Raw genomic sequence first — 16,304 nt, forward strand, 5'->3', positions numbered from 1 at the left:
TACCGCTCTCAGCCTCTACGCAACTTCGGCGCTCTCACACTTGCCAGGCATAGACAGTAGAAGAAAGCACACGCAGCGATTGACTGGTTGGGCAACCCTGGATACAGGACTGTTAACTGTGTTGTTTTTCGAATAGACTTGTATACTAATAGACACAGCTACTTGTGTCTTCCAAGATGGCGTCCCCATTCATTTCTATGAAAAGTGCTCAGTGGCGCAGTGAGGCAAGCGAGACATTGAAACCGGACCGCGCCATCTTTCCAGTTCCGGCTCTTCCGGTCTAGCGTAGAACAATGGCTCGCCTTTTTCCTAGCTCTGAGACTAAGCTATTTCAAGAGTAAACGTGTGTTAGTCTGCCTCCCGTACTATAGGTGGCGACGGAGAGACACTACCCAGCAAGATTCTGGAGGAAACATTTTCGTTTTCCTGTCGTTGCTGAAATAGTCTTCTGCGTTGAACAGCCCGGAGCCTTAGAATTTGATCTTGTTAATTGTCTACAGTACTATTAATCGTACTTTAGTTTTAATTTATTTCAGCAATTCGTTTAGGTGGGAAAGAAAATGGGGAGAAGTAGAAGCCGTTCTCCGCCGAGACGAGGTTCGTGGTTTACGAGTGGTTAGCTGTAAGGTTTCACAAACAATGTTAGCTTCTTTAGCTAAGTGGTGACTAAACGCAAACGTAGACAACGAACAAGCTATTCCCAGATATTCTTTCTGTAAATAGTTATTACAGACATTGCTCGTGCATGATTTTTGTAATTATCAGTTACGGTCATATTAGTTAATTGATTAGCTGGATATTTGATTCAGAAAAGACTAGCACAACATGCTTAATACTGTACCAGAGAGGGCGCTCGTACCGTAAAATACTGTATTATTATTATCAGTTATCAGCAGTAACATATCGTCAATTTTAACATAACTAATTTTGTCAAATTTGATCTAAGAACACAAGATTCCAAACTAGTCTAAGTGTTAATTATTTATCTTCAACTTTCTTTTTAGAGAGGCGCCGTTCTCGCTCAACGTCCCGGGACCGCGAGACGAGAAGACGCAGGGAGAGGGAGCGCTCCAGGTCTCGGGACAGGGACAGGCGACGCAGCCGTTCACGCTCTCCTCATAGGCGACGTTCCAGGTGAGACCTTTTTTGTCGTTGGTTTCATTCTCCAATGGAAGGGACATTGTGTTAGAAAAGTTAAAATGACTACAAGTTAAGCTACTATAAGATCAGAAGATCTTATACGTGTTATTTTGCATCGTTGCGTAGAATTGGAGACCGTCTCTTTCTTAGTGTAGATAACCCGTCCTCCAGCCATGTCTGTTTTCCACACGCAGGTCTCCTCGTCGTCTCCGCTCTACCTCGAGCTCTCCCTCGAGGCAGAAGGAGGATTCAAAGGAGAAAACCGTAAAGGAGCATCAGATTTCTGGTGCTTAAAAAAAACTGCATAAACTAAGATGTTGGAAAGCTTCACCCTAGGCCCATGTGTTGGGAATATTGGTTAATAATACATGTTGGTCAAGGCTACCTGACTATAGAAACTTCTGTTGCTATCAGTTTCATTTAATTAACCAATTCACTTTTTAAGACGTAAACATTTGCACATTGTGTAGTGGCTAGCTGTTGTCATGTCTGTGTGTATGACTGTGTTTTATTTGAACAGAGGAAGACATGAAGGACAAAACTGAAGATGAGATTGAGATGATGAAAATCATGGGATTTGGCTCCTTCGACACCACCAAGGTATTTTTATTTTCTCTTCCGGTTGGAATTGCTCATTTCCACAAGGGGGCACAAGTTTTCCCAAGATGGTTATGGGCCTTTTTACATCTTTTCATTTTTTAACATTGTTTTCTTTCATAGAATTAACTTCTAAGATACAGTGCTTATGAGCAACACATGAGTTTTACTGTGTAAAATGTTTATTTTCAAACAGGGGAAAAAAACTGATGGAGCAGTGAATGCCCATGCTATCAATGTGTCCCAGAAGAGGAAGTATAGGTATGTGAATCGGTCTCAGACACACTAGTATATTACAACCTTTGGCTGTAAATATCTTTAAATTGCATCAGTAGACATTGGAATTGATTCATCCATTGTCTAATCTATTTCTGCAATGCTCTTTGTCCTTCACTAAGCATTGCTGTTGACATTTGTAAGCACTTATTAGAACTAGTTTGTTAGCAAAGTTTCATTTGTTATTGAGAGGCCACTACTATCATGCACGCTGATCATCGCTTGCTCTTGTTGCACCAATCATTGTAGCAGGTGTTTTGATGCAGACATCGCCTCTCTCATTGGTGGATGATGATGTAATGTACAAGTGCTGCAAAGGCAGCAATGATGTCATGTTTTTTTCTCCCCTTCAGGCAGTACATGAACAGAAAAGGTGGATTCAATAGACCACTGGACTTTATTGCATGAAGCTGGAAAGACTCAAGATCCTGTGGTGTGTAGACTTTGACATATTTGGTTTTGTGGATGTTTTCCTTTTGTTGTGGTTCACTTTCTTTCATTTTTTGGTTCAACACAATTTCTACACAAAATTATGTAAATACTGAAAACCTTGGGAGCTGAACATTGGAGCCATGTGTGGGTTTCTGATTGGAGCATGTGCATTTTTATTTCAATAAATGTCTTTTAAAATGACAGTTGTAGTCATGCCCCTGTTTTCTGATAGATCCTGAAACTTGTTGTAAATATGCTATCGCTTCTTATTGTTTGTGCTGTTCACTATTCAGATGACATCCTTCCACACTTCAAGTTCAAGTCTTTTATTGTCAGATGCACAGAACAACACAGGGTGAGACTGGGCACTGAAATTCTTTGGACAACGCAGAGCAACCTGGCATAACATGAAATAAGTACGCAGAACATAGGTTACACCTATGACAAGCTAACATATGATATAATGAACCTCCTAAATATACAACATTATAAACAATACAGTATACTAAACCTATAATACACATAATATCCTATACTAACCTTAATCACACCAACGTAGAGACAAGTAGGGTACAATTAGTGCAATATTGTATACTCTGGCTTTTTTTCTAATCAGTGAATATTGTCGAATTAACTGGATAAATGATCCAACATGAACATCAAACATGAGTTATGTCAATGCACACAATATTTTACAAAGACTGATTATACATTAAGAAATATGTATTTGTAAAGGTTGCTTTAGAACTAATATTGTATCTGTTACAATTCGATGTCCATAAATGAAGGGTCAGTTAAGATCAAGGTAATTGACAATGTATTTAAGTGAAATACGTCTTTAAACAGTACTCGTTTACAGACCAATAGAAACACAGCATGTGATTTTGGCCAATCACTGAAAAGGAACGAAGGCCAACAACATAGCGTAGCCCCAATGGCTGCGATACACAGCGAAAGCAGCATGTCAGGGAGGCGTGGTTTCTGGCTTAATTATTTAATGTAGGTGGGCCTTGGATACAAACTGGAGATATTATAGCCAATGGTTATCGGCCTCACAAAAATGGAGCCAATAGTTGCACTAGTCTTGGCTTGTTGGGATCCATGATAAGGAAACTGGGTCCATTGTGGCACCGAAAGCGAATTTCCAAAGGCAGGTAAAAAGTGGTGTTAACACCAACATGGCGGAAAAGTCTACCAGTTGCATACTACCCCCATCCTTTTAGCGATGCCTATGTCAAACGTGACAACTGATACCACCAATAGAAATGATTATACCATTTTGGGTAACCAATCATAGCATCTAGTTTTTTTTTAATGGAAAGTATAGTAGAGCAGAGAACACCACCGACGGAATCAACAACACAAGTAGCTAGATAGCCAGGCATCTAGTTCATAAACCATTGCTGACGATAATTTTTTGTATAAACACCGTTTTCCAGCTCGTGACTACCACAATCCACGCGTGATCAATCAGCCAACGACGCTAGCAAGCAAACTGTACCAGCATAATTTATAACATCGTCAAGCTGTAACATTCATTCGCTGGTTCAATTGTTGATAGAAACAATTTTTTAACACGTTGGACAAATACGATTGCGTACCAGGAAAATCAAAATATTTTTTATTGGTAACTTTGAAGCTAAAATTATTTGTATCTAACGTGGCTGGCTAGTTGTTGATTTTATGTTGTTGGCTGCACGTCATTGACACCCCCTGTTTTTGTACGTTACCAGCTAAGTTTAGTTTAGCTAGCGTTCGCTGTTTTCTTGAAGGTGACAATCAGTACGACATAGTTTTTTAGAACACCCCGTACTTTTGGTGCTTTTTATCTTGTCATCAAACCTTTAGTGAAATTATACTTTTTGGCTACTAGTCAAAGTCACTGTTTGTTGGCAGCTTCCACCAAGAAACGTTAGCCTAATAGCTATCTATCAAGTGTCAGCGCGAGCCTTATCGTCAGAATTTTTGACCAACGTTAGCTCTCTAACTAGATAATAATTTACCCACTGTAACCAGTAAATAAACTAACTAACGTCAATCCTGCACATTTATCGGTGAAGTATTAAAATATATACTTTGCAGTGCAGCTATTACTGCTATCGACAAGCATTTTTGCACAGAGAAGGCTAACCAAGCTCTAGCTGACTTCGTCCGATTATTGTACACATACATTTTGACCCAGGATTGTGATTTTATCGGTGTTATTGTTGAACATGGCGGCTATCGAAATGGTGCAGATGTTGATTGAAGCAGCTGAGTACCTTGATCGCAGGGAAAGAGGTATGATATCATACAGTTATGGTGCATTGTTGCTCTTGTCATTGTGAAGATGACGAAACCATTATTTACGCCAGGATTGTTATGCTTTTGCATGGTCAGTTTTCCTCAGATGTAGGTTGACTATTTGTGGCATGTTAATTACATATTTTTGTTTGTGTCTACTCCGAATCTTCCCTCTAGAATCAGTCGCTAGCGTTAGTGGTCAGAGAATTACTTCTGATGGTTGTCCAGGCATTGCTGAATACACAGCTTTCCAAGTCACGGGATTTGTTATGAAAAACATGCACGGGGATTCAATGTGTACGGTTTTGCTGCAATGAAAAACTAGGATGTTTCGAATGAGAAATATGTGAATAGGTTTATTTAATTCAAGCGCGAGTGCTGGGTCTTGAAGATGCAATGAACAGGTCCAGCTCTCCCCTCTCCCCACCCAGTGTTGTGGCTCGAAAATGGGGTTTACTCGAGTTCAGATGACATCATTTTTGGCCAAACATATTTAAGATGATATTAAACAATTCGTATAAAACACAAACACTCATTCATTCCGCATATCGATTATGCCGTTAATTGCCCAATACTGTAACAAACATCCCATATTTCTAAAGCTAACATTGTCACTTTTGTTTCCTGCATTTCGTCTATTTTCATTTGGTTGACTAATTGTTGAAGAATCTCTCGTGTGTCTGACTTATATATCGTGTTTGTTTGCAGAAGCTGAACATGGCTATGCTTCCATGTTACCGTTCACCAGCAGCAAAGAACGGGACAGTCTAAAGCGGAAAAACAAAAGCAAGAAAAATTTTAGTAGCAGGTATGTAAAGCTGACCCAGTTTTTCCCTACTATTCACCATGGCTGACCTTGTTTATTGTTATACATTAACACAATATATAGTACTCCTCTTCCACTACATGGTCCTATCACATGTAGACAGATATCGACAAATACTGTATTGCCAGTATTGGAATTATGCAATTGGAGGATCAATGATGTGTCAGTTTGTGTAAATGGTATGGTCATGCAGTGTTGAACAGCAGAAGTATTCAGCAATGTGACTCCTGCAAGTGGCTGCAACCCAACCAGACTGCCAGCAGACTGGACTTGTGCAGGGCAGAAGTGCGTGCCGTTGGCCTGATTACCTGACACCTAGCTGTGAGACTAGCCACCTAGCTAATCTGTGTCAGGATGTCTTTGTGGCAGCTAGCTGAATAGAGTTTAAGTAGCGGTCAAGTGTGTGTGTGTGTATGCATGTATGCATGTATCTATAGATAGTACACACACACATCCACCTAAGCCTGCTTTGTAATTGGAACCTGATGTTATTCAAATATTTAGTTTGGTCTCCAAGGACATCTAGTTCTCAGATTTGCTTATGGAAGGCATACAGTAGACTAATGAGTGCTTTGGTCCATTGCTTGCAATACATGGAATGCAAAAAGGTCTCTTTCTGAGTTCAGTTAAAATTTCTTATGAAGAATGACTTTAGTTATATATAAGTGGACTAATGGCTTCAGATGCATTTTGGTAAATAAATAAAAAAAGCTGTGAATGTCAGCCCCAAGGAATAGTTCATCTGCACCCACTTTGTCAGCTTGGTGATTGTAATGAAGGCAATGCCCTGTGTTAGAGGCCAGTTCTGCACTGTTGCTAGGCATATTGTTGTTCAGTCATATTTTTGCTTGGTGTTTTTTTTTTGCAGCACCTCAAATCCCTTCCGTGAGATGGCTGATCTATAAAGCTCTCTCTCTCTCTCTCTCTCTCTCTCTCTCTCTCTCTCTCTCTCTCTCTCTCTCTCTCTCTCTCTCTCTCTCTCTCTCTCTATTACACTTGAACTTAATGTCATTGCAGCCACATAAGCAATTAATTAGATGGTTCGCCATTCTAGCTCAGTTGATTAGAAGTGGTATCGTCATGTTCAGCCCTATTCTCCACTGGCTTCCCCATTGACTCAACTGGTACTGTTTATCAGGGAGCCTGGCCTTGTAGCTTTTCAGGTTTCCTAATCTTGGGGAGATGTAGGACAACAAGCCCATTCCCAGTCAGTGGAGCAGCATTCGGATAATAGCTAGTGGAACACATCTCCACCCAGACCTCCAGCTCCTATCCGTGTTCCCCATGGCATATGTGTATGTGTGGGGGAAGGGAGTCGATGGGTTTCTGGTGTGTCGGTGGCAGTGAGTGTGGCTCCCCTTCCCCCTCTCTCTCTCCTCCTCCTCCCTCCTGTTCTGCTCTCAGTCTTGTCAGGAGCTCCAGTTCCTCCATTACATAGATGGATTCCTCCCCCACCTCTCTCCACCCTCTCCCGCTCCTCCTCCCCCACCTCTCTCCACCCTCTTCCGCTCCTCCTCCCCCACCTCTCTCCACCCTCTCCCGCTCCTCCTCCCCCACCTCTCTCCACCCTCTCCCGCTCCTCCTCCCCCACCTCTCTCCACCCTCTTCCGCTCCTCCTCCCCCACCTCTCTCCACCCTCTCCCGCTCCTCCTCCCCCACCTCTCTCCACCCTCTCCCACTCCCCTCTCTCTCACAAACATTCTGCATGCCACTATAGTATGGCTCACGATATGACCCCATTCAGTAAAGGAACCAGCTTACGAACATGTTAGTGCTGCAACCAGAGAGCCTCATCTCACATGGCCTTTCTTTCCTTTAATTGGTTTCAAATAAACTCTTATTTAGCAGTAGGCATAGCAGCGGTGCAGTTGTCCTCTCTAGTAAACAGGATGGAAGAAAAACCACAGCCGTTATGAAAATGTTACATACTGCCATAGGCACGGCGTTGTCAAGGCCTAGTTGGGCTTTAATGCTCTGGCTTTGCACATTGTGTGTGTGTGTGTGTTTCCAGCAGTCACCATGGGCAGCAGGTCCAGGTGAAGGGGTCCTGTCCTGGACGGTAATATGGACAGCAGAGTGTTATGTCATTACTGGCTTCAAGCCCATAGGAATGCACTTGGCTGGAGATACAGTTTAAAGGCCTCAGATGTACTCTCCCCCCCCCCCCCCCTCTCCTACCATTTGACCTGCCCTCTTGGGAAATGGGTTACACCAGTCGCCCCCCCCCCCCCCCCCCTCTCCATTTCTAATTATGTCTGTGGTACTCTGTGTTACGCAGCCACGGCGATGCTAGTTTCTGCTGCTAGCTGCGCTTAGATGCTACTAGACATTCAGTCTCAGCGATTCGTTGTCGTTAGATGGGGAACCGGGCTGGATCGGGAGAGCTCGTTTGATTCCCTGGAGCGTTTCCCAGGCTGGCTATGAGATGACAGCAGTAAGACGGAACAGGAGTATTTTGAGAGGTCGTGCTGGGGGCTAGCGATGTCAGGTGGTGTCGGGAGGGGGGGGGGGGGGGTAGAGTCATCTCACACACACAGCCAGGGCTCACTGTTCACCATTACCCTCTCAATTCATTTCAGACTGGTCTGCAGATTATTTTGGACATGACCTCTTTTTTTTTGCCCTGTGTTTTCTATGAGCTCCCCCTGGGGATTCAGTCTACACTGGGTGGTCACCAGACGAGGGCCTACGTCATACTTTCTGTCAACCAACTATCCAGTAGCGGTTAGAACCGAATCTGTACTGTACTGTAGCGAGTGGTACGTGACAGTGGAGCGAGTGGTACATGACAGTAGCTAGTGGTACGTGACAGCGCCTCCACTGGTACATTTACTGGACAGTTACTGTTCTGTTGATAGTGGTATGCAAGTGTGTCGTGGCAGTTGCATTGGGTGTCTTGCAGCTTTTGTTTACTGTCGTGATAACTGCCCCGCGGCAGTACCAGTGGAGGCTCTGTCACGTACCACTAGCTACTGTCACGTACCACTCGCTCCACTGGCACGTACCACTAGGTGCCAGTAGAGGCACTGGCATGTACCACTAGCCACTGTCACGTGCCAGTGGAGGCACTGGCATGTACCACTAGCTACTGTCACGTACCACTCGCTCCACTGGCACGTACCACTAGCTACAGTACAGTACAGTTTCGGTTCTAACTGCCTCTCCAACTATCCTGTGTGTGTCTGTCTGTCACACTCCCTCCCCTGTCTCTTTCTATTTACACACCCTCTCTCTCAGCTTCCCAAAACCACCCTGTCTACTCCCCCGTCCTGGTGCTCCCTTTCTCCCCCCTCCCTCCCTCTCTTCTTCCATTCCTCCCTCCCTCTTTCCAGAGCTGCATGCCGGTGTCCCTGACCCCCGCATGGTAGCCAGTGTTGCAGGGCCTGCTGCCCGGGGCGGGTCCTTGCATTGTGGAGAAGGGTCCTTTCTGTTTATAGTTACCGTTGCTAAGTTTACTCCCTTGGCTGCCGTTGTCGTGCAGTCTCTGTGTGTGTGTGTGTATCATTGTGTGTGCAGCTCCAATCCTCTAAAACCTCCCTTCACATAAACAACCTTAGGTTTCAGAGTACGCCTGTCATTTTCATTTCTGGAGAATATAATTTTTTGTTGTTGCTGCTCTTCCTGCTGGTTTATGAGCTCCCGCACAGGCCCGTCCCTCTCCCTCCTGTGCGCTGTGGCCCCCTCCTGCAGCTAGACACACAGGGAGCCACCTCCACAGGCCCGTCCCTCTCCCTCCTGTGCGCTGTGGCCCCCTCCTGCAGCTAGACACACAGGGAGCCACCTCCACAGGGACGAGCCTCTAATCCCTGCCTCTTGTCTGTCTGCAGGTCTACGCACAACGAAATGGAGAAGAACAGGTGAGTTGCTCCTCTTTCTGTCCGCCTCCTCCTGTCTGGTATCTACCGGGGCACCCATACAGAGAGCCCCTCGAGCCCCCTCGTCCTCCCACACAGCCCGAGTAATGAGCTGCTAATGAGCTGGGACAGAGCAGGGTACACTAGTCTGCTCCGCGGTCCGCTAGCTTCCGATGCTAACGGGGCTAGCGCGCTCCTCCGCAGGGAGACGGCAGGGTCACTAGCACTCCCACTTCAGCGACGACTCCGCGGTAGCCCCCAGACTGAATAATGCATGGTCTTAGGCCCAGGCCACAGCACCGCAGGTGGATGTGGGCCTCTTCTAACACACTGAACGGGCCTGTCCTAGATATACCGCTAATGACGTTATGTCTGCATTGATGTGTTGTGTCTAAAGCTCGAGCACCACGACAGAAATAGAGGTTACTGATGGCGCCCTGATCCCGTTGATTCACTTGACTGAGAAGACGGTCACGCTCGATCTCTGTCAAGTGGGAGAAGTGTGTGTGTTCTTGTTTGTGTCTGTTTGTCTTGTGTGTGTGTGTGGTTATGGATGGGTGGACTGGGAACTCAAACAATGGAGGCTCTATTTAATCTACTTGCAAACACTTAGTTTGCTGCGGCAGATCCCTGCTTTGCAGCAGAACCCAGCCAGAGCACACTGAGGCCCTCGCTGTAGCTTCAGCTCTTCAGGGCTCAGCCCCACCTGGGCTCAGGCCCACCTGGGCTCAGGCCCACCTGGGCTCAGCCCCAGCATCCCAGCTATGCGGCCAGGGTTGGGCAACGTGACCCGACACCACACCCTGGAACTCACCCCAGGGGCCAGGGCCATGACCCTGGGGTCAAGGGTTGGTGTGCTAGGAGGGTTTTATGGGTAGAGCTGATTGTTTATGTTCAAAAAGACACGATAGAGAATCGATTTAGGACAAAACTCACACACACACATGCAAGGAACATAGAGTGGACTACCATGGCCTGGACGAACGTGTTACTGAGCTAGCTCCTCGCCCCTCCTTGCCCGGTGCACGTCGGGCTCTCTGACAGGCCCAAGGCGCGTCTCCATGACACCCGCAGAGCTGCAGCTGAGTTGACATTGTTTAACCAACACAAGCCTGGTCCCTGTCTGGCTGCTGACGCCTGGCTCATAAACATGACACCTCCTCCTCCTCTCGTGTTATGTAACCCCCTGTCTGCTGCACTTTGGGCCCCAGTCTGTCCCAGGGATCAGCTGGGAGTCATCACCTGGACCCGCTCCACTCTTTTGTGTCAACCTTGTGTGTGTGTGTCAAATCTCAGACAAGGGAGAAGAGAAGCTGCCCACGGATAAACGAGTCCCTTCTCTCTCCTACACAGATTAGAATAGCTTCCGTCCTCCAGACCAGATATTGTGCAGAGTGAGAAAGAAAAAAACACTGCAGCTCGGAAACAAAGTGAATATCACTTCAGTTTATGTTCTGTCCACTTGTTGCACTGTTGTTTATAACTGAAGTGTACTCCATACGTGCTGCTGTAAGAGGAACTCACACACACACACACACACTGTGGTAGCAGCCTGTGTGCATGCACGGAGCACTCTGGATATGGTAGTGTGTTGTGTAAAAGGTCATGTGTTAGAAACTCACACCACACCCCAGCAGCTGCCAAGCCTGTCACACCAACACTCTCACACACACGCACGCACACACACACACACACACATACATTCACACTCATAAAGGGACAGGTAGAGTGGCCGATCCCAGCCATGTCCGATCATTTGAACAGTTTACATAATCTGTCGTCTACATTAAGTTATTTTCAAGCAGGTGTGTTGTTATAGCAGGGACTGACTCATCACATTTTGAAACGTTGTTGTCTCTCTATCTCTCTCTCTCTGTCTCTCTCTCCCTGCAGGCGGGCAAACCTACGGCTGTGCTTGGAGCGCTTGAAATCCCTCGTTCCCTTGGGACCAGACACCAGCAGACACACCACCCTCAGTCTGCTGATGAAGGCCAAGGAGCACATCAAGGTGTGTGCGCGCACGTGTTTACCCGTTTGTCCGTTTGTCCGCGTCCGAGACTGGCAGCGACGTGTTTGCACAGGTTCCCCAACAGCCGTTCCTAAGCACACGGACGAGGGAAAGCCGAGTTCGGCACGTTTGTGTCGGACAGTGCCACCCAGAGGGCAGTGTCCTGGATGTGCTGTGGTGGAGGGAACCATCTTATCCCTGCAGACCAGCAAACACACACACAGAATCAGAATGGGGATTTATTCGCCATGAAAGTTTGCACAGACAAGGAATTTGCTTTGGCAGGAAGGTGCATATAATAAACATATAGGGACCTAACATTTAAATATGTGGACTATCTATACTAAGGGTACATAAAATAGCAGTACTAAGTGGAATTAGAATTAAATAAAATATACAATAAAATATAATCAAATAAAATATACACACACAGTGTAATGTAGTGTAGTGTGTGTGTGCGTGCGTGTGCAGAGGCTGGAGGAGAGCGAGCGCAGGGCCCAGCACGCTCTGGAGCAGCTTCAGAGGGAACAGAGGCACCTGCAGCGCCGGCTGGAGCAGCTGGGCGTGGAGCGCACGCGCATGGACAGCACCGGCTCCACACACTCCGACAAGTCCGACTCCGACCCGGGTGAGGGTTCACACACGCACACACACGCTCATGCATGCACTTGATAAGTCTCTGAAGTGAAGTGGGTTTTCCTCCAAACGTTGTCATTTACATAGACGGCGATGTAGTTTGTTTGGTGTGGTGTGTCTTCATCACAGTAGTAATGTGTGTGTGTGTGTGTCACCTTCCACAGAGGACCTGGATGTGGACGTGGAGGGGACAGACTACCTGCTGGGGGACCTGGAGTGGAGCACCAGCGGAGTGAGTGACTCTGACGAGCGCGGCAGCCTGCGCAGCAGCTGCAGTGACGAGGGCTACTCCAGCGCCAGCCTGCGCCGCCTGCAGGACACTCAGGAGAAGGCTGGGCTGGCCTGCAGCCTATAGGAGCACAGCCTTGTATCCCCCAATCCCCTCCTCCCCTACCCACACCGCCCCCAACACCCTTGTCTAGCTCCCCCCGCCCTCCGCAAGTCTCTGCCAATCAGACCTCACTCCAAACCGCCATCCCCACCTCCTCCTCTCTCCGTCCCTCGTCCCAGCGGGACCGATCCGACCAATCCCGAGGCGCCTCGAGCTGCCCGTTCCGCCTCTTGTCCCGCCCCCTCCGCTCACGCCCACCCCGCCCTCCGCCAGCCAATCAGGGGGAGGAGGATCAGTTTCGAGGCTCCCGCCCGCTCGGACGCTCCGCTCCAATCGGGTGTGCGTGATCGACGGGGGAAAAAACGCCCTCGGCCCCCGTCATGGTCCACCAGCCCCCTTCCGTCCCTCCTGGCGTCCGCAGCCAGAGAATGTGCTCGCCCGTCACCCCCCCACCTCCTGTTTTTGTATGCTTCTCCAGGAGCCAATGGAAAGCTGTTCTGAGATTGAGCACACCCAGTCCCCATGTCTCCCATGCTTCCAATGACAGCAATTCCCTCCAAAGGCGGTGGCTCAGCCACGGGGGGGGGGATGGGGGGGGCCGAGTCCACCTGGGTGACCATCGTGAGCATGGTATTTTGCACTTAGAACAGGGGAAAGGGTGGTCTCGGTGAGGCGCTGGGTCAAACCCATGCCCCCAAAGGCCCTGCAGCTGTAGTAGTAATGTAATATCAGGTGATTGTTGTCTAGTAAGCCTTTAAAAGTGAATTGTCTGTCTGCACTACCCCCCCATCCTCCCCACGGGGAGTTCTAGAACACTGGCCGTGATGTCATCCTCTTGTTGTCGTGGACGGCAGAAGCACGTGCATCCATCCACCCAGGCTTCGCAGAAGGACCGTTTATGAATCCCCCGTACGTGGGAACGTTTGTCATCTGTTGGTTTTGGTTTCGCATACCCTGTGGTTCATGTCCGCGCTTGCCACTTCAGAAGGACTACAAGGAAGAAGGAAAAGGAAGGAAGGAAGGAAAAAAAAATTATTATATGTGCAGCATGAGATTTAAATGGTGGGGAGGGGGGAGGGAGGGTGTTGGGGGGGGGGGGGGGGTAAACGTTGTCTTACTCTCTCTGATGACGGTGGCGTTGTTGTGCATCTAGTAAATGTATGCGTGTGTGACACGGCTAGTCACGGTCGCTAGCAACAAGTCAGGAGAGAGACCGGAGAAGGGAGACAGGTCTGTATTTACTGAAGCCCGGAGAGACTCTCAACACATTCCATGCTAAAGTCGTGGGCCTGATGGAAAGACATCAGGGCGGCCATAAATTCTGCCTCCCCCCCCCCCCCCCCTCATTCATGAGAGCAGTATCAGAACCTAGATTGATGCGTGTCAGGTTACCCATGGCAACCACAGAGTGGGCTATAGCTCTCACGGGGTCAAACTACATGAGAAAGGTCAACCGTAGTACAGAAGTACAGATACTCTCCGTTGCCTTGCCTACATAGCTATTTATTATTTCAGCAGATTTTAGTCATGTCGGTGTAAATAGTTTGAAGACAGATCTTTATGTATATCGAAAACAGGGAAATAAAAGTATTTATTAGATTTAAATATACTAAATATATAGATGGATTATATATATATATATATATATAATAAGTTAAATATTTTATTGTTTGTGTTGTGAGGTTTTCTATGTGTAGTTTGTTTCCACAGCATAGTAATCCCTAGCTCTTTTTTAGAAACCGTCTTTCGTGCCTCTGGGCTGTTATGTCGAATTTACCGCACGGTGCTCCTCGAACTGAAACGTTTTATTTGTGGTGGGTATACGTTTGCCTAATTGATAAAGGCAACATTTCCTTCTCAACAGGGAAGTGACAAATCGAACAAAAATATATATATATATATATATATATAAAAGAAATACGACAAAATTGTGGATAAAAAGTATAAAAATGCAAAGAGTTGTAGTGTGTCGGTGCTTTGGCAGTGCTGTCATGGTGAAAAGTTGCAGTGTTGGTTCACACATCTTGTGCCTAGGAGCTTTAGCCACACAAAATGTCTCCACCACCCAAGAGACTCAACGCCAACATTATGGAGGACAAAATGGTTGGTGCTATAAGCAGCCTTCCTGCTGTCTCCAGAGAGAGAGAGAGGGGGCCTTAGCTGTTGGTTTCAGTGAATGTACAGTTAGTAGTCTGTATCTTTCAACTCCCTTTCTGCACTGTAGCAGCATGGCACCAAAGGAAACTCAAACCTGTGTCACGCAACGAGCTCCAGGTTTGAATGTGAGGGTTGATGCACCCTCCGAAAAAAAAAAATCTAAATAGGAGTAGAATTGTTTCTTCAAAATTTTTGTGTGTAATGCAGCACGTGTGTCATTTTGATTCCTGTCCCAAAAGAGAAAAACAATTGAGCCAGATGACTGGGGGGGATATGCTCCGAAGAGTCAGGGTCAAAATGGCAAAGGACCGTCAGTGTGTGTGTTCCGTCACTGTCTTCAGAGAGACATTTTAAAGGTCACGGGCGATGGGGGAGGGTTGGGGGGGATTGTTGTGAACAAGAAATACAAATGGAAAAAATGAATGTTTTGTATTTGTTTTAAAGGTGCAAAAACAGCCCCATATTTCAGTAGCCTCGCGTTAGAGCCAAGCATTAATGCCTGTCTGCGGGAGAGATCGTACTCCCCGCTCCATCCATGGCCTGTCCTCTGTGTCTTCCACTCTCTGTCTGACTGACTGTGAGTGTGTATCATATTCACACCTCCACAAGCTGTGCTGGCTACCATGGTGCAGAGGGGCAAACACGGCGTCTTCACCGCTCACTCAGATGTGAAACATTCTGTCGAGATCCTGGTGCTTTCAGCACCTGCCTTGCGGGCAGGTGTGGGTTCTTAGAAGAACGAGACAGCGCCGGGGTTCTGTGTGTTCCAGTTTGTAAGCTACGGATGTGATCACCCTTTGGGGGAGTCCTTTGTTTCAATGTGTATATCTGGGCTATGTTTGTACAAAGTGGCTGACGGCCTTAACACAGACAAATGTATGAAATCCATAGCGTATTATATATATATATTGATGTATATAATATATGATGTATAGACATGTATTACAAAGGTCATTCCTTGTGACTCGTGTGTTGCGGTTACGCAGCACCCACTTATCACGCAACAATCAAACACACCGTCGTACACGTGCACTGTCGCAGGCTGCCTTTCACAGACACGAGAAGGGTCGGCATCTGTCGGAACAAGAAAAATAAATGGAGATTTTGTACACTTACTTTTTAGAATTGGGAGAATTTGGACTGACTTGAAACAAAATCACTTAAAATGTGGAGCAGTAATTTATATTTGTCAGTGACACGAAAGAAATAAAACATTTGAAACCCTTGTTTACCAATCCTGCTGGTCCGTGTCTCTGTGTGACTGGATGCTTCTAGCGGCTCCATTGCCACTTTACAACAATCTCTTAACACGGAAAGACATGCAGTGAGAGAGTAACAGGGCATATATTTCTGGAGAAAGGCCAGTCAATATGGCTGAAGATTAACAATAAAACGGACATTCATCGGATGCACACGTCCAGGGAGGTCCCTCTAGGTCCTTCCCTCATCCTCGGTTAACAGACCGTGAGCAGACTAATGACTGGTCATGGCCGGCTCAGAATACTCGTGTCCATTAACCCTACAGGAAGGAAGAGGGGGATGGGCACCATGGACTTTTCCTCACAACATTCCCACTCCAAAGCTCAGCAGGCCGAGAGTGTGGAGGTTCTAGCATGAATAGCTGTAGTTTCTTTTTAAAATGTCTCCCGGTACAATTCCACCAGGCCTTTGAGTATGCCCCCCCCAGCCCCCCCCCCCCCCCCCCCAGCTGAGCACTTCGTGCTCAGCCAACGCCAAAACGGCTTCTTAAATTCTGACCGCCCA

At 46.9% G+C, this 16,304-nt stretch overlaps 2 protein-coding genes across 3 annotated transcripts; both read left to right on the forward strand.

Annotated features, from left to right (window-relative positions):
- Window positions 1-333: 333 nt before the first annotated feature.
- Window positions 334-2,648, forward strand: snrnp27 (small nuclear ribonucleoprotein 27 (U4/U6.U5)). The gene is made up of 6 exons (XM_062451966.1): window positions 334-597; window positions 1,005-1,134; window positions 1,335-1,426; window positions 1,661-1,740; window positions 1,934-1,998; window positions 2,367-2,648. Exons 1-6 carry the CDS (start codon window positions 561-563, stop codon window positions 2,419-2,421), a joined length of 459 nt encoding a protein of 152 aa, XP_062307950.1. The 5' UTR covers window positions 334-560; the 3' UTR covers window positions 2,422-2,648.
- A 1,137-nt stretch (window positions 2,649-3,785) lies between these two features.
- Window positions 3,786-13,449, forward strand: mxd1 (MAX dimerization protein 1). Of its 2 annotated transcripts, none has more exons than XM_062451389.1 (6): window positions 3,786-4,725; window positions 5,440-5,536; window positions 9,382-9,411; window positions 11,302-11,416; window positions 11,888-12,044; window positions 12,217-13,449. In XM_062451389.1, the coding sequence occupies exons 1-6, from the start codon at window positions 4,659-4,661 to the stop codon at window positions 12,405-12,407; spliced, it is 657 nt and encodes a 218-aa protein (XP_062307373.1). In that variant the 5' UTR covers window positions 3,786-4,658; the 3' UTR covers window positions 12,408-13,449. The 2 variants fall into 2 exon arrangements, with proteins under 2 accessions (XP_062307373.1, XP_062307372.1); XM_062451388.1 differs by having other exon boundaries at window positions 3,790-4,725; window positions 5,437-5,536.
- The last annotated feature ends 2,855 nt before the right edge of the window (window positions 13,450-16,304 follow it).

This window comes from Osmerus eperlanus, chromosome 25 (genome assembly GCF_963692335.1).
Source record: "Osmerus eperlanus chromosome 25, fOsmEpe2.1, whole genome shotgun sequence".
Lineage (NCBI taxonomy): Eukaryota > Metazoa > Chordata > Actinopteri > Osmeriformes > Osmeridae > Osmerus > Osmerus eperlanus.